Genomic DNA, 23,883 nt, shown 5'->3' on the forward strand with positions numbered 1-23,883 from the left:
TAACGAAATCACGCACCGACATTATGAAAGTTTAGGCTTGACTGGACGCAGGCTCGTGGCAGACTGGCATGAGAATGGACCACGTTTCCGCCACTCACGATGGCGCGATGGAGTGATGGAGCGATCGGATGGATTATGGCTCGACAGAATATCCAAACGAGCCCACCACGCCACGCCAATGGACTTCAGTTTCCGCATTCACGGTACAATTTTGGAGCGACACCGCGCCATTTGGACGAATGGAGCGATCGTGAATGGCCGGCCTTAGGGCCCCCATACACACACAGTTTGGCCTTCCGATCGACCTTACAGGCAAAACTGTGACAGTTTGCCCCCTTCTTTTCCTTCCCATAGCGGCAGGCTGCATGCCACAGTCACAGCCTTCCAGATTTCTTAGCCATCAATACTTTCTTCCGTTCCTTTCTGAAACTGCTACGTAGTTTGTTGATCTTTTTCAACACTTTTTCCTTGTTGGCTTGGGGATCTATGTTTTAACTTTTTCCGTCAGTGCTGAATAAGCACTCTCTTTCATCTCACGGTTGTGGTATTCCTTGCTCTTGACTTTCCAAATAGAAGGATGACCACGAAATTCTTCAATAAATTCGAGTACAAATTCCTTCGACCACGTTGCCATTGCACAAACGCGAAACAGTACTGAACAACACGAGACAGCAGCAGCAACTGAGGGATTGGCCTGCCGGTATCGTCACACACGTGCTACGTCCTGCAGGCAGAACTGATGGATTTCCAACAGTCCAAACGATTGGCCGGCCGGCCGCAGCACACACACATCAATTTTGCCTTTCAGTCTTCAACTGTGCAGGCCAAACTGTGTGTGTATGGGGGCCCTTACATTTGAGGTTTAATTGTGGTGACCAATCAGTATAACATATCCTGTTCTCTTGACTAAACTCTTTGTCATCTACTTGCAATCAATAAATGAGTTATATATAATATTAGTCTAAGGTATTACACTATATGATAAGTGTTGAATACAAGAACAAATTAAAAAGGTGTACGATGAGGTCACAACAAAATCATTTAATTCGACAGTCATGCGTTCAAAGTTTTCCCGACTAGTGTCTTCGATTGACTTTATTTCATGACTGACTTGACGCTTGGCTTCACTCTGCCAAGATGTCACCTCGTTTCTTAAACTAGTTCTTACTTCAGTAATGTTATTTTCTATGGCATTCATCCTATCATCAGAGCTTTCCTTATTGGCTACAATCTGACACACTTTTTCATTCAATTTGTGGTCCACGTCTTCGACCATATCTCTGATAACTCCCTTGGTATCATCAACTATCCGGTCAACTATGTTTTCCACCTGCTTTGTTAGGTTGTTAAACTGGGATTTCATACCCGCTAATTGCTTGTTTGAATCGGTCTTCACTTGTTCTACAGTCCTGTATAATTTAGTATTCTCCTGTTCAATTTTCTGAGTCATTTCTTCGTATATTTTCTTATTATCCAGTTCAAATTTTTGGATTAATTTCTCATTTTCCTGTCTAATGTTCTTTAACTCCAAATTTCCAGACTGAATTTCTTTCGTTAGTTAGTATAATTGCGTCATATTGTGAATCAAATATTAAATTAATTATTCGGTTTTGTCCGTCTAATCACAATTATATTTAAAATTTACAAATAAGATAATTAAAATATTTTATGTTCCACATCGAATAATCGATTTACATTTGGAACATTTTTACAACATGTTTCGGTTTCATCGAACCATCTTCAGGTGTAAAATTATATCAATAAACTTTAAACTCAATTACAATTTCTGTTGTGTAGCTTTTTGGTGATGCTCATATCCAGATTATTTTCACATATTGGAGCGAATGTATTGTTTTGAAGTGAAATGCTTTTGATGTTCTACATCGGCCTGCAAAGCAAATTATTCAAAGAAACACTAATGAATATGAGAGAATATAGAAAACAAAATGAAATATTAATTAAAAAATTGGAAAGTAAAATTAAACATACCAAAGATGAGAGAGTAGACACGTTGATGTGTCTGGAGGTGTCTAGAAGTACTAACGTATCCGAACAGGCATGGTTCAATACTGATTGCGGTTGCTTGTAGGGAGAGTAAGTGAAAGGTTGTTGTCGAGGTTGGGGTCAAGGATCTGAAGGGCATTAAAGATGGGGTTATTAAGGTAAATATTATTATCGTTTAGGCAAATGTTTTGTTTAAATGTTTGCTGTATATGATATTTTTCTATTGTATCTCTATGTCTCTTATTTTGTACTATTTTTAGAATGTCCATTGTTTCTGTTATTGTATTGTATGCGTGTCCGGTATTAAGAATATGTTTGGCGTATGCAGAATTATCTTTGTTGTGTTTTATAGCTGCAATATGTTCTTTATATCTGTGTGTGAATGTGCGGCCAGTTAGTTTATGTAGACTCGCATTATTTCCCGCTCTTAATTTAGATTGACTTTCAGTTAACTTACTCAGACTAGCATTATTGGTTTCAATTTTCTGGCTCAATTGCGTTTGTAGACTACTAAATGCCTCAGCCATGAAGCTACGTAATGCGTCTAGACTAAGCGTGGCCTGACTTCCCATACACACTGTATCAGGTTTTACCTGCTCTCCAACCTTCCCTTAATCCTTATGCCCTAGGTCCTAGGAGCTCTTCACTCTGGTCTTCAAAAGTCACTACAGGCTTGTTCACACACAGCCAGTAATTTAGTCGAGTAGCGAGTAGTAACTAACACTAAAATGGTTTAGTGTCCGGACTAGTAGTTGAGCGTTTGAATTCACGCAAGATGGACAGACGACACCGCGCAGTTATAAATAATGGTATCAGAAACCTTGCCAATGGTTTATTAGAGGAAATTGAAGAAGAAATTTCATACGAACGAAGGCGACTGTGGGTTAGAAAGTGGATTAGTAGAAGAGATTTATTGGGGGCTTCAAGTTGTCTTCTCAGAGAACTAGAATTAGAAGATCCAGCAGAAGACACACTCAGGATGTCTGAAACTAATTTCGATTTCTTGTTAAACAATGTTAAAGCTCGAATTCAACGAAGAGATTCTCATATGCGCAGTGCAATTCTAGCAAAAACGAAACTTCAAACCACGCTGTACTTGCTTGCAACCTATTTTTAGACTTGGGAAATCAACAATTTCTAGTTTTATTCCAGAAGTTTGTGAAGCTATTTACGAATCACTGAAGGACTTCGTAAAGTAAGGTAACAGAAATGATTCTTTGTACATTTTTAACTGTTTATTTCATTTGTTCCTACAACATAATTTTTAGAAGATGGTTAATGGTTGTTATTATTAAAGGTAACGCGCAATAGTGTCGTCCGATGACGAATCATTGGAGTGAGACTGCTCTGAGTTCTCTTGAGCAGAAGTAAAGTTTGTATCTTGAGTGGGTGATTGGATATTTTCGAACCCTGAAGTCGAACTCGTAGAATCTGAATATGGCGAAGGAGTCGGAACTGGAATTTGTTTCCAACGTGTGTCCTGACGAGGAAGCTGCAATCGAGCTCTGGGCTTCCAAAGCACTTTCTAACGGCATTGCCTTCAGTTGCAAGCCAACGTTTCTTCCAAACACTTCCAACTCATTTTCTTGCTGAGGCGTATTAGAGCAATTAGGCACCAATTTTGTCATACACCAGTGTTGTTTATGAGGGGAAAATCCTCTTCATTAACCGAAATATGAAATGATGCGTAAGAATTGGATTTAGTTTTAAGCCTAGTGTAGACTAACCTCTTAAGGATAAAGACTTATCTACAGTAGCCGTGACGTCAGGGCTAAGTCGAGAGACAGAAAGGGCCCTAGACCTTTCCCTTTTTGATACAGTGGGTAGTGAGGCAGATTTCCTCACCCCTAACAACAGCTGTCTGCGTTGTCTAACTGTGTTGGCCGAGGTTGTCCCAGAAGATGGCTTCTTTTTATGATTTACTGTTGTAAAACCTTCAGTGTCCACACTGGAGACTTTAGGTTTTAACCCAGCAGATAATTCATCCTTGTAGGATTTGGATCCCACGTCGGCGACAGAAGAGGCAGAACGTGGCTTTGTTTGCAGGAACATTATGAACTAAGGTGGTTGTCCCCTGGATGGAAGATCTCGTTGCGGGTGCTGCCGGCGTAGGAGCGCTGGAAGCTAGTTTGTTCAAGTGGTATTTCAAATATTCGTTGTCCTTCCGAAGTAGCTGTACATCTTCGGAAAGTTTAAAAACCATCTGGACGAGATTCTCAATAACCTTTTGTGTGCTAGCTCCACTGAGCCGCCAGGTGACTCGGGGTCTGAAAGAATAGGCTCACCATCAGGAGAAACTTCCTTCACTGGAAGCTCCGAAGTTGAAGCAGATCTCAAGCTTCTTCTAGATGCGTTTTTAGCGCTACAAGCGCGATTAGCAACAACACACGATGCACAATTGTACGTCGATTTCCCTTCCACCATGAGAAACGAATATTCAGTGTCGCTCATTTTGAGGCAGGAGAGATGAAACCTTGTTGCACAAGGCCCGCTACATCTAATAAGTTTCTGTTTACCGTAGAACGGTTTCTTACACACCGAGCAACAGTCTTTGCTAGCAGCCATAGTGCCGGCAGGCTGCGGGCGAAGCACACATTGTTGAACACGACGCGTCTAAAACCGAGAACAATGGGAAATGTAAACACAAGCCAGTTTTTTTCTTCTTTGTACGATAAGATACTCAATGTTAACATAACATATTTCACTCTCCAGCAAGATTTGATTTGACAGTTGTGTCTTGTGAGCATTCTACTTAATTTTACTTTAAAAACTGAATATCTCGGAACAGTTAACACAAAACTAAGCTGTTTGTTCTTTCCTAGCAAAGACATCCACGTGAAACAGTTGATTTGTGCATGAATTGATTTCGAACCTGTTACTCACCTGCACTCCAAAACTTACGTTTGCGTGACTATTGATTGTTGTATTTCTGTGCTGTTTATGAAGCTGGTTAAATCGGTAAGGATGTGGAGTGAGAAACAAAGCTGTCGTAATTTTCTTTTAACGAGTCATTTTAAACAGAATTGTACGAAATTTAAGCCAAACAAATAAAGTAATTCGTAATGGACGATGGTGCTGATAATGACCAGTTTATATTTCGGGGCCTGCAAAGAACTTCATTCTAATTTAACCCTCGTTTTAAGGGACTTCCAATATTATCTGTAAATAATAAGTCTCACACGATTGCCTGAAGGGAATTTTATTTTCGTGATCTTCCTCAGTTCGCCTAGGCAAATGCTGAGATGGTACCTTAAATTAAGGCACGACCGCTTCCTTCCACACCCTTTCCAATTTAATATTCACTATGATCCACCGAAACGTCGTTTAATAAACTGAAAATAAAATAAGTCAGTAAATAACACAGGTAACAATGGACAAAAACTACAGAAATTTGTCGGGGACAACAATGAGAAGTTTCCTTTTAAAACTTCACAGATAATTTTCTAACGAAAGACATAAGTTCACTTAATAAATATCTAACCTGTTATTGTCCCTTCCATACTCAGTTCACTGACTGACGTATGTCGCCGGAACATTACAGCCGGTGTTCTCTTTCCCCGGAACATTCCTTCCGTCGTCTGTTGTTTCTTCTGTCACAGAGACCTCCTTCATTACGCGGTGACCCCAGAAGTTGGCTTTCACTGGGTCCCGGTTCCTGAAACAATCCACTCAGAGACATGATTAGTTGTGTGGGCGAACATCCCTCGGTAGGCGGGCAATAATATTCGTCTTGTCCTCTCGTTCAGGCAGAAGTGTCCGTGCAACTCTGACCCAGTGCAAGTGTTGATGCGGTTGAATTCTCGAGGTAAGGATGGGCGAGTTGTTCTCTTCCGTAACTGCCACTTGTAGGTACTCCATTTCCAGGACGAATTCGATAAAATCTGCTCCTGCTGCACACGAGTAGTTCTCCGTGATTTTTGTCATCTGTAAATCGTCAAAGATCGGTGGAAATAGGACGATTTCGTCCAACTTCGTCAATTTCGGGAACCTTTTCCTCGCATCACTGACGTATTCGTATTTACTTGTCAGGGGATTTCCCGCCAGTACCAGTTCTTCTAGAGGAAGGCCCTTCAACCAATCTAGTTTCCTCATCTCAGGTATCATGTTCCTTCCGAGGTTAAGGACTTTGAGGTTAGGAAATTTGCTAGGAAGGGCGCTGAGGTTCTCGAGCAGGTAAAGTTTGTTTTCAGACAAGTCAAGTGCTTCCAGATCGGGAAAGTTATCCACGACGACGTCCACCACTGCCAGCATCATGCTGGGTACGAACAATGCCACAGGAAAGTTTTCAACGAGGTCCGCATCTGTGTGCAACCGAGACAAGTCCAGGGATTTTGAGCTGGCTTCGTGTCGCCTGGCTATGACCGTCTTTATTCTCTCCATCGCAGTGGAATCGGTCACGACCTGCGGCAGTCCGGGCCTCACTTCCACCAACAGCGTTTGTCCTCTTATGGCGATCTCGTCCTTCAAGCTGGCCAACTTTTCTGCAGCACTGCAGTCGTCTACGAAGAACGAAGAACTTCTTCCCGTGACTCTGTAGCAGATCGGAATGAATTCCGTCGGCCTAACATTGGCCATAAGAATCGCCAAGACGTAGCTTTTTCTGTAGTTCCCTCCGTGATGTATCGTAACTTGGAACCACATGGCTGCTTTACGTATACTTTTTTCAAGGCCGAGCACCAATGGTACGGAGCGCCTGAGACGCTTTAATGTCCTCCGGTCACCTGAATCCATGCTTGGAGTTTTGCCGACTGTACCACCAGAACTTCCTGTCTCATCACGGTCTTTCGGATTGTATAGTTTGAATCGCCTTGCACTCGAGCCTGGCTTGCTTACTTTAACACCACGTCCAACACGGGCATCCACACTCAGATGTTTTTTTTCAGATTGTCCGTTGAGGTAACTTACGGCATCAGAAGACTCTCCGATAACTCCGACGCCCTCGGTGTTGTCTGTTTTTTCTGAATACCTCATTCTGGTGTTGTTATTAAACAAAATTCTTATTGCTCTGATCAAATGAAAAGGCTTTGAATCGCCTTTCTTAAAAATTCTGATTAACTTCGTGAAATGGTGCGACACACGTCTAGTTCAGATCACTCACTCAATCAGAATGGCGTCCCTGTGACGCAATCCTGCAGATGTGACGTCGCAAACCGTAAAGCAAGAAAATGTAGACATTATTAAATTAAAATTATAAACAGGACTTTTTTAATTGTTTTCATCGAAAGAATCGGATTAATAAAACTCTTTTCTGCTTTTTTAGAATTGTACCTGAAAGTCGGCCTCATCTGCATTTTCTGTTCTTGATTGTCAATTGTTTAGATTTGCAACTCTTCAGAAATCCTGCCACAAGGGTTAGAATCAGAGCCATCTTTCGCCTGCCCCGCGAAGCTTCTGTTAATAATAACTGTAATATTGTTTATTATTAATCAAATGCTATATTAAATTACATTTTCCGGAGTCTTTTTGAATATGAAGCATCAGTGATACGCCATACCTACACCTAACCCTTTAAAATCGAGTGGTAACAATAAGTACCGTTTGCTTTAACAGCCAATAACACTGCAATATACATTTATGTGTTTTGCAAGATTCTAGTTGTAAACAGAGGTTATTTCCTTATCATGAACTTGTTCATTGTTGTAATGGTGATGTGTTGTGTTACGTACTGAAGTCTTGCATATTATTTAAGACTTTGACTGTACATGATTCATTGTTCTGAAGAAACGAACTTATTCAAAGAATGGATAATAATTCAGTCCGTTCTTCAAAGACAAGCACAAGACTTCACCATTGCAGAGATCAGATTTGTAATGCCGTTTAAGGAAACAATCTTACAACACCCATTAATGCAAAATTCAGTTACTGATTGTTGAACCAAGTGGTAAATATATTTATCAGTGTTCTCTACAGGGTTATTGTCATGCCGGAACACAGCCTCGTTGTATTTACATTAGTAATAACAATGCAGCAAACCCTTGATTATCCGAGATGACACAATTTACGGAGCACCAGCAAAACGTCCGTCCACTCCAACAGCTACTACAATAATAATAATAATTTTAATTAAGATTGTACCCTCGATCCTACTCGTCGTGGCCTCGATCATTTTGGTCCGCTCCAAAATCTTGGTTTATTCTGCGGTTTTGCTTGTGAGCGCTACATTTTCTCACATCATTTTGTCAATCCACGTGCTTGCCGCCATGGAAAACTGCCAACTATTTCCGATTCCCTTTGACTTCTAACGGGTATTCGAGTTAGTCGACCATCTTCATGTCTTTTCCAAATAATCGTTTCAGTGTCAGTTGTTTTAACAATGTCACGCTTTAATTGGGCATGCGCTTTTAGGATTTCGACAATTAATCTTCGCTTTTCTGCCATAACATATTTGGATGACTTTGGTGTTAAACATTGGTCAGTCCTATCGTAGATAAATCTACAATGTTTAGTTAACCATTTTATCACCGGACATTCCGTATGATACATAGCTCTGCTAAGCGACACAGCTATTCCACAATGCAAGCAAATCCGATTCTCACTCTTCTCGCTCTTTGGAAATGCTAAGTGTAACACTTCCATTTGCGTTAAACAAGCTTCGGCACATACTAGCTCTAGTGTTTTCGATGGATTACTGACTGTTTCATCGTAAATGTTTTGATCTAATTTCACGCAAAGGTCCAACTTTGCCTGAGCACACACATCCGGCTTTGTCGAAAATAATAAGTTAATTAAATTCGAAGCTTGATGGTTGTCAAACTTGTATGGCCTAGTTAGCGCAATTCTGTCGGTGCTGAGATTGTTAATGATTTCTCTTCCTCTATCATCTTGAAGCTCTTCGACCCATAGACCATTTGTTGCGTCGTCGATCATACACTCCAAATCTTTGAGATGAAAAGCTATAGATCCTAACTCTCTGAGTATAAAGTCTTCAGACAATCCTACATACATGGTTCCCTGAGCTAAATCTTTTCTAGTCTTATCTCTGATCACCAGCCACGGTGGTCTAGCAGTTAGAACGCTGGTGGTCTGGTCTATGCAACACGGAGTTTTTCTCCGGGGGTTCCCCGGTTTCTCCGTGGCATCCCAACAATTACTCCATTCACACACAGAACAAGGCAATGGCAAACCACTTATGGATCATCTGCCAAGAACGTATATGAATAGGTCCCAGTCCGAAAAAAGGATGGAAGGATCCTGTTCATATGGACCTGTCGTCAGACAGAACACTAAATAAATAAATAAATCTCTGATCCTTGAACAATAAACTCGCATTGCTTTTTCCTTAGCTCTGAATTTCATTGAGAGCTTGGTGGTTATTATTTATTTGTATAAGTTTGTCACTATCCTCTTTAGTCTATCTTCGTGATGCTCCAACACTCGTCTCCACTCTTTTGCTTTACGAATATCCTTAAAATTCGGCGCTACCATGATTTTGCCCTCAACGTCGAATTCATGAATTCTTTCACGTCAATTCCTCATAGGAATCGTCGCTGAATATGAGAGTTTTCACTAGAACTGGAAGATACCGCTTCTCCAACTACATCTTCATCTATTCGGCGAATGCGTTCATATAGCCGCAAGGCATACTGTTTCGCCTCCTCCTCTTGGTCAATGCCAACCTCTACTAGCATTGTCACTCCAACACCAAAAATGTCTTCATCAATCATTATGAATGATTGTTTTGTTTGCTTCTACACTCTAAATCGCTTTATTCAAAATAATGGCTCTCTTAGCGTGTACAAGCTTTGTTTTAGGTTTATATTTCCTTACCGGAACCAGGTACCTAAACTGGGAAAATAAGTGGAACCGCGTTTTAATATCGACATCAACAGTCGCAGCTGGAGGACATGCGTCGTAGCTGCAACTGGTTTTTGCGGATCGAAGTCGAAGCCTTTCCTTCGCAGATGGTTGACGTAGTCTCGCAGGTTTTGTTGCGAGAGACCGGAATGCTCATAATGCAGTCCTCTATACATCTTCAGATCTTCATGCAGCATATAAAGAAACTCGTCTACAGGCTGGTCCAGCTCAATTTCTTTGCTTCTATGATAAGCGTGCTCCTTCTCCACCTGTGCATTGCACACACCCAATATATAACATGCAGGCGTGACACGCAAGGTCACCCCATGCGAATGGCCCCACGCCCAGCGCCTCTAGGGCCCACATCCGAAGCAGGCCGGCTGGAAGTGGCTTTACTGCGATTCTTTTTAGGAACCAGTTTAAACTGCGTGCCGGGTGGTTGGCTCGACGCACAGACGGCAGCACCTGTCAGTACAAAGACTGTCCAGGGCACGCCACGAGGAGGCTGCTGGTCCGATTTGTGCCCCTAAAGCTATATTTACAGTGATTTCTTTAATAATTAAAACTAAAGATATTCTTGATGTTCTCATTTAGTAAATAACGATTAAATATTTTGTATGGCTTTGCTTTGACTTCACTATAGTCCATCAATGAAACTTTGGCCCGCTCCAAAGTATTGGTTCTGCGGTTTTGTTTTCTTATCGGTTAATATGAGCATTCCCATTAACCGATTTTCTCTTCTTGGTCTGTGTTTAAGAATCTCCACATTCCGTTTGCTGTCCAACAGCCTTCGTGTGGAACTATTCTTTCTCGACCTTGAAGTGTCGATTCTACTGCCTTAGGCTTTGATTCTTGTCGAATGTATTTCACCCCAGCCCTCTCTGTATTATAAACCCCGCCTGTTGAATCGGCCGTCCAGTGTCTTGTGCCATTCGGTTTGCACATGAGTGGTCTCGTTTGCGGTGAGACGTAACATTTTTCGTATTCTCTCACTCTGCTCTGTTGTTTTAATGAAGCTTAATTGATAATTGAATGTTTCTCTGGCTTTGTTTGCGACATAGTTCATATTTGCGAAAAACGCAACCACGCGCAGAAGTAGTCTGATAATCTTCTTTGGCACGATGATAGTATGCGCCCACCTTTCTTTCGTCGTAACGGGGTTTCCCTCGTGAAGGTGAGGTTGGAGTTTGGGATGGAGAGGCTATACCTTATGCTTCACATCTCCTAGGACCCCATGTAGCAGAATATGAATTTTGAAACATTTTCATTTATTATACATACTTTATTCCAATTTTGTTGTTGATTTGGATTTGTTCTTTTAGACTGATTTCTGTACTCGGGTATAGGAAATTTCTATGTTATTTTGACATATTTTCCGTTGCTGAAGCAAACCATCACGTTTGAGACACTTGATCCCATTTTACCAACTGTGAGAATAAAGAAATTACATTTGTGCGGCAGCCAGAAAGTAGTTTTTCACAAATTTTGCAAGAGACGATAGTTTTTCGCCCCCCCCCCCCAATATTCGACCCACACTGAGGTTGATGTTACCAAATATGTGCAAGAGTCCCGTTACATAGCAGAACATATCAGAAATCCAGTACAGGCATACCTCAGAGATATTGCTGGTTCGGTTCCAGACCACAGCAATAAAACGAGTCAGTGTTCCAGTGAATAAAAAAAATTATGTTTACACTATACTTTAGTTGATTAAGTGTGCAATAGCATTATGTCTAAAAAATGCAAGAACATTGCGATAATTCAAAAATGTGTTTGAAAAATGGCGCCGATAGACTTGCTCGACGCAGGGAAGCCACAAACCTTCGATTTGTAAAAATAGCAATATCTGCGAATCGCAATAAAACGAAGTATGTCTGTATGTTATGACATTCTGTAACTTTAATCTAAGAATTACTAAAGTGGTGAAAAATTATTGATATGCAATGAAACCTCGATGCGTCGTTTTTGATGGAGGAGGTAAATAGAAATGACGAATACGAGGAAACAGTTGCAGGCAAGCATTAATAATGAGAAAAAATTAAAATAGTGCATTTTTCTCTTTGGCATACACAAAACCTGTTTCAAAGTTACTCTTTGCCAAACAGAGGTCTTTAATGGACAACTGTTTTGTCGAAAATTTACTTTTTATGTGAAACAGAGCCTTTTCCGTGTTCAAAAATGATTTCCTCGCCACCTTCACTAATATTGTGTGAATAAAAGAACAATTTCACTTTTATCAATGCAGCATCTGCTTCAGCAAAACTCAGCCCAACTTCAGGGTTGCATTCCAGGAAAATGATAGCTTAGGACACGATGGATAGAGGTTTCATCGTATATGAGAACTATAACTGCACTTTTCCATTCTTCTGGTCTTCTTTTGTAATCAGTCCTATTTGTAGGATTGGTGGGCAGCAGCTCTCCAGGCTTCTCGATCCTCAGCAAGTCTCTTCAATGCTGTATAGGAGGGGCGGCCGGTGTCCGGATATTAAAATCATCTCTTAACTGGTTCGAAAACTCAGCAAGTACATGAATTATTGCTCCTGTCAGTATGAGACCTGAGTTCTGATCATTTACCTCACAATTACACTTTACATTCTGACAGCAGACCATACTTGGTATTTCAGTTGTAACTGATTGTACAACCAAAAAATAATTTCTGAACTGTATTTTATAAGTTCTTCATATGAATCTGTTATTGCACAATAATATATAATATATGTTAATATCGGTCTGCCCTTAGTGTTCTTTCCCTCTACAGCACCTTTAAGAATCGTCTTAATCAGTCCTTCGTGTCTTATGATGTGCTCGACCCAGATGTTTCTTCTCTTCTGTATCATATCCCACAGGCACGGCTTCTCCTCAATCCTCAGCAGCACTTCTTCGTTTGACACTGTCCACCCAGGGGATTTTCAATATTCTACGGTAGCACCACAGTTCAAATGCCACTATTCTCTTGTTCTCTGCCTCCCCGATTGTAATAATACACTCCATACAAATGCTGAGCTGCTGCTACTTGGGAAATACTGAGAGGATTTTCAATGCGGTGGATTCCCCTTGCCTTCCGCATCCTATGCCGTTGACCCATCCGGGTTCATCTGCTTTTAGGGGTGATTTCTCACCCCAAGGTCATGAGGGTGCTCTGAACCTCCACCCAGTGGTCACTCGGTCTGTGGACGCAGTTTAACGTCTTACCCGGGACGTACTCTTCAGTTATATTGCTATATATCCAACATGTTTAGGAAATCTAAAAATTGTACAAGAAAACATTTTGGTGCATACTTGAAAAGTTTATTATTAATGCTAACTGACCCTCGTGATGTTTTAATTACTTCCTTAACTTAATCTGTAGCTATCAGGTTAACGTCAGTTTCGGGAGCTATTTGGGTGGCTTCTTCATTATTCTGCTGTCCACAGACGGTGATAATATTCGAGCCATTCTTTTCCTGCAATAGGATTGAATTTTAAATTATTTCTTTCATTTTTATTTAATTCTTTCAAAACTTTACATGCCTTTGTCTGATGGACATGTACATCATGTTTGATTCTACTGACAAATATCTCCCAAAAATATGCTGAAACATATATTAATTATGCATTCATAATTAGTGGCATGGCTGATAGCCTGAGAGAATTTTTGGTTGCAAACGAAAGCTCCAGTTCAAACTGGAACTTACTTGTTACACTCCAGCTGGTACGACTACTCCTGCACTCACCATGAAGGGCCCAGGCTGCAATTGTTCCAGCCCATTCTGCATACTCAAAGCAGCTTCCTCCTATACAGGCAAACACACAGGATAACTGCTACACCAAACTTTCTGAATACTCATAGCTGCTTCCTCCCACACACAGGACAGCTGCACCGCAATCAGTTAAATGTAACACTGTTGTTCCTTGAGTGGACGTATGTCCCACTACATTGCACTATTTCTTTATTAAAACACACTTCAAATTCACACACACCTGCTCCATCGATCCTGCCATTGTTGGAAGCACCGGCGGAAGGCTTCGTTTGGAATCTTCCGGAGTTCGGCCGTCGCATTCGATTTGATGTCCTCCATGGTTGCGAAACGCGTCCCCTTGAGGCCCATTTTCAGAGTAGGGAACAGCCAGAAGTCAATCGGAGCGAGATCCGGAGAGTCTGGTGGTTGGGTGATGATGGGAATGTTTTTCTTGCGAGGAATTGCTGCACAACCAGCGATGTGTGACTCGGTGCGTTTTCGTGATGCAGAAACCACCCACCCTGGCAATTGTCGCGCCGATTCCTCCGAACTGCTTCGCACAACCTCTGCAACACTTGCACGTAGAAATGACCCGTAACAGTCGGTCCAGGCGGTACGAACTCTTGGTGCACCACACCGTCAATGCCAAAGAATGCCGAGTCTGCTCTCCCTGCGACGTCGTGTGTGATTCTGTGTTATCGCGTGGTCTGTAGGCTGGCGACGCATATCTCTGATTGAATCGATCATTTTGTCTTCCATGGCAGAAAATATGGTTTGCCCTGCAACATAAGTACATGTGCAACATGTGTACTGGGAAGGTCATTATAGTCACATGTATTTTCATTAAATTTTTAATCCATTTCTTGTACTGAATGAAGTGATTTTTAACTTCATTCATTGTGGAGATGATATTCGGGAGTCTACTCTGTACTCCCCTCCTCGCCATTGCCGGAACATGCTGATCCTGTAAATTGCTGTGCCACTCGGGTCGTAGGCGAAAACCCATGACTCATCACCAGTGACGATCTTTGTGAGAAACGTCAAGTCCTGCGTACGTTTATCGAACAGATCTCCCGCGACCATCGTGCGACATTCCATCTGATCCGTAGTCAGCTGCCGCGGAACGAACTTCGCACTGACACGTCTCATCTTCAAATCGTCGGACAGAATCGTATGACTGGATCCGTGAGAGATACCAACTTCATTTTTATAGTTTAGATGCGTCATGTTTGTGTTTTCAATTCATACATATATTTATTCTTCAAGTCTATACACAAACTATATTAATATTGATGTTAAAAATTAAAATTGATATATATATTTCGCGCTATTCATCGTTTCCTCGATGTTACAATTTGCGCTATATATTACAACATGTTTCGATGTCTCATCATCATCTTCAGGTTTTATTTTTAAAATTATTCAATATTTTTTAATGCACGCTTTTCAGTATTTGTAGATTGTAGGTTGTAGTTGTGGATGTTCCTTTTTTCTTCTGATTCTTTTGCATATTATGTGGCGTATTATGTTATTTGTTCATTATTTCTGTGAAATTATCAACAATATAATTAACATTATTAATATTATTTATATGTAAATGAGTTTGGATATTGTTATAAAAGTTCACTATAAACATAGAAACACAATAACGTACCAGGAGTTTGATGTGTCGTGTGTCCTCGGTTGGTCAGGTCTGATCAGGTGAATGTCAGTTCATAGACTGGTTTGGTGTACTGATGTGGGTCGTATATAAAGGTAGAAATGGTGTTAGGGGGTTGGGTCAATAACCTGGATTGTGTTAAATATAGGATTATTTAAATATGGGTTGTTGTCGTTTAGCGCAATATTTTGTTTGTGTGTACGTTATTTATATCAATTTTAATTTTTAATTTTTAACATCAATATTAATATAGTTTGTGTATAGACTTGAAGAATAAATATATGTACCAACTTCATGCTCCAACTGCACGATGGTCATCCTGCGATCAGATAGAATCAGTTGTCGTACTTGTTCAGTCGTTTCCGCGGTTCTGGATATCGAAGGCCTACCGCTGCGCTGGTCATCCACCAACGTCTCCTGTCCATTCTTAAACCGGGAAAACCAGTCGTAAACTGCGGATTTCTTTAGTGCAGTATCACCGTAAACTTACTGCAGGGCCGATAGCGTCTCTACAGCAGATTTGCCCAGTTTGCACATGGAATTGTTGCCAAATTTGGGTTATGTTTGCGATTTCATTCCGAATGTCAATGGTCACCATTTCTCTAGATAGTCTTATTTCTCCAAGTAGTACAAGATTCTCTTATAAGCGCGGTGACAATGCGCCGCCAACACTGAATTTCTTAGGAAGTGGGCCGTCATACTCTCGTCCTTCCCTTTATCGTATCGGTCCTTATACAAATCGCACCTCGTACGTAACTGCGTCTGAGGACTCCATAGTAGCTCAGTTACGGCGCGTTTGAAGTGTTCGTAACTGGCTAAATCGTTGTATCTGGCGGTGAACCATTGTTTGGCGTAACAGTCTGTAACTGCCTTGGTGGCTAACATTTTGAATTGATTTCTGATACTGAATGAAATGATTCTTCATTTCATTCATGTTCGAGATGATCGTGGGGAGTCTACTCTTTACTCCCCTCCTCGCCATTGCCGAAACATGCTGAGTGGCTCGGACACGTTTTTCAGACCAAAATACGCGTCCAACTCGGCCAAAAATGGTACTACGTTGTTCTTATGGCAGTCCGCGAATTTAGGTATTACCAAATCATTCAGAACATTTCCCGTGACATTGATCGAGTCCAAGATTTACAAATGCTTGTGTTTTTGACAAGTTATTATCACTGTTAGTCACAGTGCATAGCACTGGTATATTTTCATCCATTAATACTTCCCTCACTGTTTCGCGCATGTCTCTCTCCTACTTCTACCTTGGTCTGAGCCAGCTGTTAATTCATCAGTGGCGTTTCACTGTTCCCACTAACAGGCTCTGCTTGTCTACTTGCTACTGCTACCTGTTCTTGTAGGCTATCTAAATGTATAGTAATTTCTGCGAAGTTGGCAATGCTCTCCCTTTCAGCAACTTTCTGCCTTGAACTTGACACTTCCTTTCTGACAGCTCCTAGATTTTTCTCCAAAAATGCGTCTTTGAATTCTTTGATGTTCTTTATATTCCTTGAAATTCCAGAACCCCATATAGTGGCAGAGGTCCCTTTCGAACACATAACAGGGGTACATAATTGCAAATGAGGGGGATTCTAAATGGGCCTTCGCATTCTGCCCCTGCACATGATTGTTCATCAGTTCACACCTCTCCTCCATTCTTATATCGCAGACGCCACAATCTGACCAGATCTGTGATAATTCATCCATGTATGTATCAAGTGAAGCTTTGTACTCACCTCCACGTGATATTTTATTTGTAAGCATCTGGCCCGTTTGGTTGCATCAGTGAAACCACTGTCAGTCTCTCCAAATAATTATTTTTTGTTTGTCCTACAAAGTGAACAGTCAACACTTTTGGGTTACTGTAAGTTAGCCAATCTCGGCAAGTATTTCAGTTTGCCTTCCACGCTCTCATATTACTGCACAGAATTTGCAACCATGTCATATCTTCTCTTTTTCACCTCTAGACGACCTGCCTGTGCATTAGCCAGTGTCAGTCTGTGGCAAGCCAGGTCCCTCTGCAGTCCATCAAACAAAAACCACACGCTGGGATGACTGCAGTCGAATAGGGAATTAAGTGCATTGTGAAATCCCTCACAGCAGTTTGTAGTTTTAGGCGACCGTTCCAAGAGCTGCATCATGATGATTCCATATTCTTATTGGAAACTGGGCATCTCTACCTGCTGCACCCTCAATGTATGTGGAGAACAAGTATGTGGGCACCTCATTATAGTTATCTTCGTCTGGAAATATGGCGGCAAGCTCATCAAAGACACTCCTCACATCATGGACTGGGACAAAGGTTAATGCAGCAAGAGACTTCAATTTGAGTTTTATATTTATACCACTTTCAAATTCAGTCTTCAAGCCAACATTGCTGATTTTCCTGATGAGACTCTGACACAGATGGAAATAGCACCCTTTGACCTCAGGTTGTGGAAAGGCAATTCTCACTGCATTCATGCAAGCATTCTCAAAATCTACTAAAACCTTTTGAGGCACCAGATTTGGAACCAACAGCTTCATGGTTTCAAACATTCTATTATAAGTATCCAAGTTCTTTTTCTGTAACAAAACGTAAATACACGGCGTATATGAGTTACCCACCTTGGCATGTCACGTTTATAGTTGGTAAAACATGTTTTGAACTTTATCTAAGGTGCCATCTCCATAGATTGTATCTTTGTTCTATTGAAATAAGAGTTCTTTATCACCTAAAACCAGAATTCTGTTTGGATCATCTACACCTGAATCATGAAGTATCAGTTGACTGTACTTCTCAGGAATGTCAGAGTTTCTTCCCGAAACTTCGGTTTACTACGGTAAGCAGTTAACGCGGCTGATTGCCCGAGAAGATTGTATTGAACATTTTCCCGAAACGTCGGTTTACTACGGAATGTATACTACGGTAAAAAGTTAACGCGGCTGATTGCCCGAGAAGATTTTATTGAATATGTTCCCGAAACGTCGGTTTATTAAGGAATGTGTACTACGTTAAAAAATTAACGCGGCTAGTTGCCCGAGAAGATTTTATTGAATTTGATTCCGAAACGTCGGTGTACTACGGTAAAAAATTAACGCGGCTGATTTCCCGAGGAAATTGTATTGAATATGTTCCCGAAACGTCGGTTTACTACGGTAACCACTTAACGCTTCTGATTACTTGTAGTATTGTGAATATGGCCATTCGTCCATGTGCGCATTTGTCTGGTCACCGAGTAGTAAGTTTAACAAGAAACTTGATGTTAACACGTTGTTCTCTTTTGAAGTAAGACATTTTCCGGCCGAGGGTAAAAACACTGGTCCACTGCTACTGAGTGAAGCAAACAAGTTGAAACTTGCGACACTGGTAGAAGACAGATCAGGGTCAAATATGGCCTGCTTATTTCAATTCAATTCAATTAATTCATCTTTGGGTAGAAGTTGAAGTCGCAGGGAGCGAGGTCTGGCGAATAGATTGGGTGGTCAAGCACAGCGATGTTTTTATTAGCTAAAAACTACTTCACAGAAAAGGCGTTGTCCTGGTGCAAAATCCACCCTTTCTCCATAACTCCGGTCGTTTCTTTCTCACACGTTCACGCAATTTTGTCAAGACTTCAATGTAATTCTGCTGATTTACCGTCTGGCCACTGGATACCCACTCTGCCATCACACTACCCTTGATATCGAAGAAAACAATCAACATTGCCTTGAACTTCGAACGACTCATGCGTGCTTTTTTAGTCTTGGAGATGATGATGTCTTCCACTGCATCGATTGTCGCTTGGTTTCCGGATCATACGTAAAAATCCAAGTTTCATCACAAGTAATTATCGAATTCAACAAATCTGGTTCATACACAATTCCTTGCTACGTTCTTTTTTATCATCTGACAGAATTTTTGGAACCATTTTTGCACAAACCTTTGTCATGTTCAAATCTTCCCTTAGAATTCGTCGAACACTTTCCTTGTCCAAATTGACTTTCTCGGCTACTGCTCGAACACTCGACCTTTGGTCTTTTCGAATCACATCTCACTTTTTCAAAGTTGTGATCGGTAACAGCTGTGCGTGGACGTCCTGGGCGATCGTCTTTCACGCATTCTCTGCCGTCCGAAAATCGTTTGTGCCATTCAAAAACGCGTGCTCGAGACATGCAATCTTCACCGTAAGCCTCAGTCAATAATTGAAAAGTTTCCGTCGCGGATTTCGTCAGTTTATCGAGAAACTTGATGTTAACACGTTGTTCTCTTTTGAAGTAAGACATTTTCCGGCCGAGGGTAAAAACACTGGTCCACTGCTACTGAGTGAAGCAAACAAGTTGAAACTTGCGACACTGGTAGAGGACAGATCAGGGTCAAATATGGCCTGCTTATTTCAATTCAATTCAAGTAATTTACGTGTTTGCCAACAGCAAGAAGCCAATAACACGCAAACACTGATAATACATACAATAATAATAAAATAATAATGGATAATAGTAAACAAACGGATTAACTAAACTTATACATGTACAGTATTAAATGTAACTACCAAGTACAGGCAAAGCCAAAATAGAAACAATATTATACACAAAGAAAAATAAATGAAGAAATATAAATAAAAGCGAATAATCCACCCAGGGAACACTTATATAATTGTAAAACGTTAAAGAAATATAAAAACTGATAACGAAGCCAGATCATCTATCAAGACAACCTATCTAGATATTTTCCTTTGTTGAGAACGTGCGCTCAAGGGAGACAATGTTTATGCTAAATACGTCCAAAACTTTACATACGTCATTTGCAGCGATGACGCACCTCGCTGAAGGACTATGTCTTAGTGCACTGATCACACTCACCATAGTTGTTTGCCTACTTACAGCATCAGTCTCGTTATTTTTGTGGCAGACCTCGTGTTAAACGCAAAAGATAGATACAAACTGATTTCAATAGAATCGTCTTTAAAGCAGCTTGTCTGTCAGATCCCGTACAACTTACTATGTACTCACTCGTAAAGCTCCACAAAGTTGTCGCACTCTGCTTCAAATGGCGTGAATCCTGTGAGCATCTCGTACACGATGATTCCCAGACTCCACCAGTCAACCGCCTGCAACAAAAACAAATTTGGGGCAACAGATGAAATCAGTCACTTTTCATTTCTAAAGACTCGTACACACAATTTTTTATTAGAGGAAATTGAAGAAGAAATTTCATACGAACGAAGGCGACTGTGGGTTAGAAAGTGGATTAGTATAAGAGATTTATTGGGGGCTTCAAGTTGTCTTCTCAGAGAACTAGAATTAGACGATCCAGCAGAATACTTGAACACACTCAGGATGTCTGAAACTAATTTCGATTTCTTGTAAAACAATGTTAAAGCTCGAATTCAACGAAGAGATTCTCATGCGCAGTGCAATTCTAGCAGAAACGAAACTTCAAACCACCCTGTACTTGCTTGCAACCGGATGCAGCTTAAGAACCCTGCAACATATTTTTAGACTTGGGAAATCAACAATTTCTAGTTTTATTCCAGAAGTTTGTGAAGCTATTTACGAATCACTGAAGGACTTCGTAAAGTAAGGTAACAGAAATGATTCTTTGTACATTTTTAACTGTTTATTTCATTTGTTCCTACAACATAATTTTTAGAAGATGGTTAATGGTTGTTATTATTAAAGGTAACGCGCAATAGTGTTGTCCGATGACGAATCATTGGAGTGAGACTGCTCTGAGTTCTCTTGAGCAGAAGTAAAGTTTGTATCTTGAGTGGGTGATTGGATATTTTCGAACGCTGAAGTCGAACTCCTAGAATCTGAATATGGCGAAGGAGTCGGAACTGGAATTTGTTTCCAACGTGTGTCCTGACGAGGTGCTGCAATCGAGCTCTCGGCTTCCAAAGCACTTTCTAACGGCATTGCCTTCAGTTGCAAGCCAACGTTTCTTCCAAACACTTCCAACTCATTTTCTTGCTGTGGCGTATTAGAGCAATTAGGCACCAATTTTGTCATACACCAGTGTTGTTTATGAGGGGAAAATCCTCTTCATTAACCGAAATATGAAATGATTCGTAAGAATTGGATTTAGCCCCACCCTTGCAGATCTTCGTCTCAAAATCGATCATAAAGTCAGTTTTTATAATAGTTTTCGTAATCGTAATATATCGAATGCGTATCAGTTTACCTTGTTGAAGTTGTTGGAGTTGGTACTTCAAATACTTGAAAACGTCTTCTTTCACTTTTCTGATGTTTTAGGCCAACTGTCAGTCAATATTCAAGAATGCTAAGTGCTCCTTCTGGAGCAGTGATAATGAGACTGGCTTGATATTTTTTAATTTCTTTGTTTTGAAGCGTTATTTGTTTAATATAATTTGACATTGTTGATGACGTCATTTTTTGACGACAAATTGGTTGAAGACAACGACTAATCACAATTTTTTATAGTAGACACCACTGTTGTTTATGAGGGGAAAATCCTCTTCATTAACCGAAATATGAAATGATGCGTAAGAATTGGATTTAGTTTTAAGCCTAGTGCAGACTTAAGGCTTAAGGTTAAAGACTTATGTACAGTAGCCGTGACGTCAGGGCTAAGTCGAGAGACAGAAAGGGCCCTAGACCTTTCCCTTTTTGATACAGTGGGTAGTGAGGCAGATTTTCTCAACCCCTAACAACGGCTGTCTGCGTTGTCTAACTGTGTTGGCCGAGGTTGTCCCAGAAGATGGCTTCTTTTTATGATTTACTGTTGTAAAACCTTCAGTGTCCACACTGGAGACTTAGGTTTTAACCCAGCAGATAATACATCCTTGTAGGATTTGGATCCCACGTCGGCGACAGAAGAGGCAGAACGTGGCTTTGTTTGCAGGAACATTATGAACTAAGGTGGTTGTCCCCTGGATGGAAGATCTCGTTGCGGGTGCTGCCGGCGTAGGAGCGCTGGAAGCTAGTTTGTTCAAGTGGTATTTCAAATATTCGTTGTCCTTCCGAAGTAGCTGTACATCTTCGGAAAGTTTAAAAACCATCTGGACGAGATTCTCAATAACCTTTTGTGTGCTAGCTCCACTGAGCCGCCAGGTGACTCGGGGTCTGAAAGAATAGGCTCACCATCAGGAGAAACTTCCTTCACTGGAAGCTCCGAAGTTGAAGCAGATCTCAAGCTTCTTCTAGATGCGTTTTTAGCGCTACAAGCGCGATTAGCAACAACACACGATGCACAATTGTACGTCGATTTCCCTTCCACCATGAGAAACGAATATTCAGTGTCGCTCATTTTGAGGCAGGAGAGATGAAACCTTGTTGCACAAGGCCCGCTACATCTAATAAGTTTCTGTTTACCGTAGAACGGTTTCTTACACACCGAGCAACAGTCTTTGCTAGCAGCCATAGTGCCGGTAGGCTGCGGGCGAAGCACACTCACTCACAGTTATTCAGCAGGTACGGAGAGCTCACAAAAACACGTCCGCTCACCAAGGGAGCTCAAACAATAATATTCAATTCAATTCATTTATTTGAGTGCTTGGCAACAGCCAAAAAGGCCAATAACAGCCAAGCACTAACAATACAAAAAAAATAAAAGTAAACATAGCAATACAAAAAACAAGTAATGAACTAAATATATAAATGTACAATATAATAATGATAATAAATCAATTCATTAATTTATTGCAAAATAATGAACAGTAAATGAGCTAAATAATATGCCTAAAAGTGAAACATTAAAGTGATAAACTAACAAACAAATAAACTAATTATATAAATGTACAATATTCAATATTCAATTCCATTCATTTATTTACGTGTTTGCCAAATTAAATACTTCAATTCTATAATTAAATTCTTTATTTAATGTACTCACCAACAGCTGCTATAGCCAATTACAGGGCAACACAAACAAACAAACAAAATACAAAGACAACACAGAAAAAGGAAGAAAAAATACATTAAAAACTTAATAGATAACATAAAAAGCAAATTTAAAGTACAAAAGTAACAAATAAGGTCCACTCTAGGTATTGTCCCTTATGGAATAAGTGTCATCAAAAGAAACATTGATTATACCAAAAATGTCCAAGAATGTACAAACATAATTAGCAGCAATGACACACCTGGCTGAAGGACTGTGTCTAAGCGCACCGCACACGCAAAACGTAGAAAATTCTCTTATTTGCCTTGACGGCACACGAATACCAACAGTATCCATAATGGAATTGCAATTAATTTTGCCCTTAAAAACATTAATAAGAAATAAAGCATCGAGATGTCGCCGCCTGGAATAAAGTGTTCTAAAATTTAACGTAGTTAAAATCAACTCATATTTACCTGAGGTATTAAACTGAAAAAACCGGTAATTGCACAAACTGGCAAATTTCCTTTGACAACAAGACTGTCTAAAGAGGAAAAATTATATGTAATAAATCGAATAAGTCCTAAGTGCCTGAGAATAAACAAAATTTACATGATAGTGAAAGTAAAGTTTACTGTCTAATAGTACACCAAGATCTTTTATACAGTCAGTACGGGAAATTAAAATACCACTTACAAAGTAATTAAAGTAAATACTGTTGGTTTTACGTGTGAACGATATAATTTTTGTTTTCTCAACATTAAGTTCCATAGAATTATCATCACACCACTGATGTACAGAATCAATATCGGCTTGAAGAGATTTGCAGTCATCCACAGAATGTATGTCCCGATATAGTTTCAAGTCATCAGCAAATAAGAGAAATTTCGAGAACTTAATTATGTCAC

General features: G+C 40.4%; 1 protein-coding gene across 1 annotated transcript; it reads right to left on the minus strand.

Annotated features, from left to right (window-relative positions):
* Positions 1-3,260: 3,260 nt before the first annotated feature.
* Positions 3,261-9,046, minus strand: LOC147873772 (nuclear RNA export factor 1-like). Its single transcript, XM_087349648.1, has 2 exons — positions 5,486-9,046; positions 3,261-5,336 (listed from the first exon to the last, which is right to left on the minus strand). The coding sequence occupies exon 1, from the start codon at positions 6,973-6,975 to the stop codon at positions 5,686-5,688; it is 1,290 nt and encodes a 429-aa protein (XP_087205774.1). The 5' UTR covers positions 6,976-9,046; the 3' UTR covers positions 3,261-5,336; positions 5,486-5,685.
* Between the last annotated feature and the right edge of the window lie 14,837 nt (positions 9,047-23,883).

The sequence above is a fragment of the Zootermopsis nevadensis genome, unplaced genomic scaffold (assembly GCF_977971745.1).
Source record: "Zootermopsis nevadensis isolate Lab colony 2312 unplaced genomic scaffold, Znev_1.0 Znev_ptg000016l, whole genome shotgun sequence".
Lineage (NCBI taxonomy): Eukaryota > Metazoa > Arthropoda > Insecta > Blattodea > Termopsidae > Zootermopsis > Zootermopsis nevadensis.

Bases quoted from the DNA above. Each gene is read 5' to 3' on its own strand.
- LOC147873772 (XM_087349648.1), bottom strand. From the start codon at position 6,975: ATGAGGTATTCAGAAAAAACAGACAACACCGAGGGCGTCGGAGTTATC.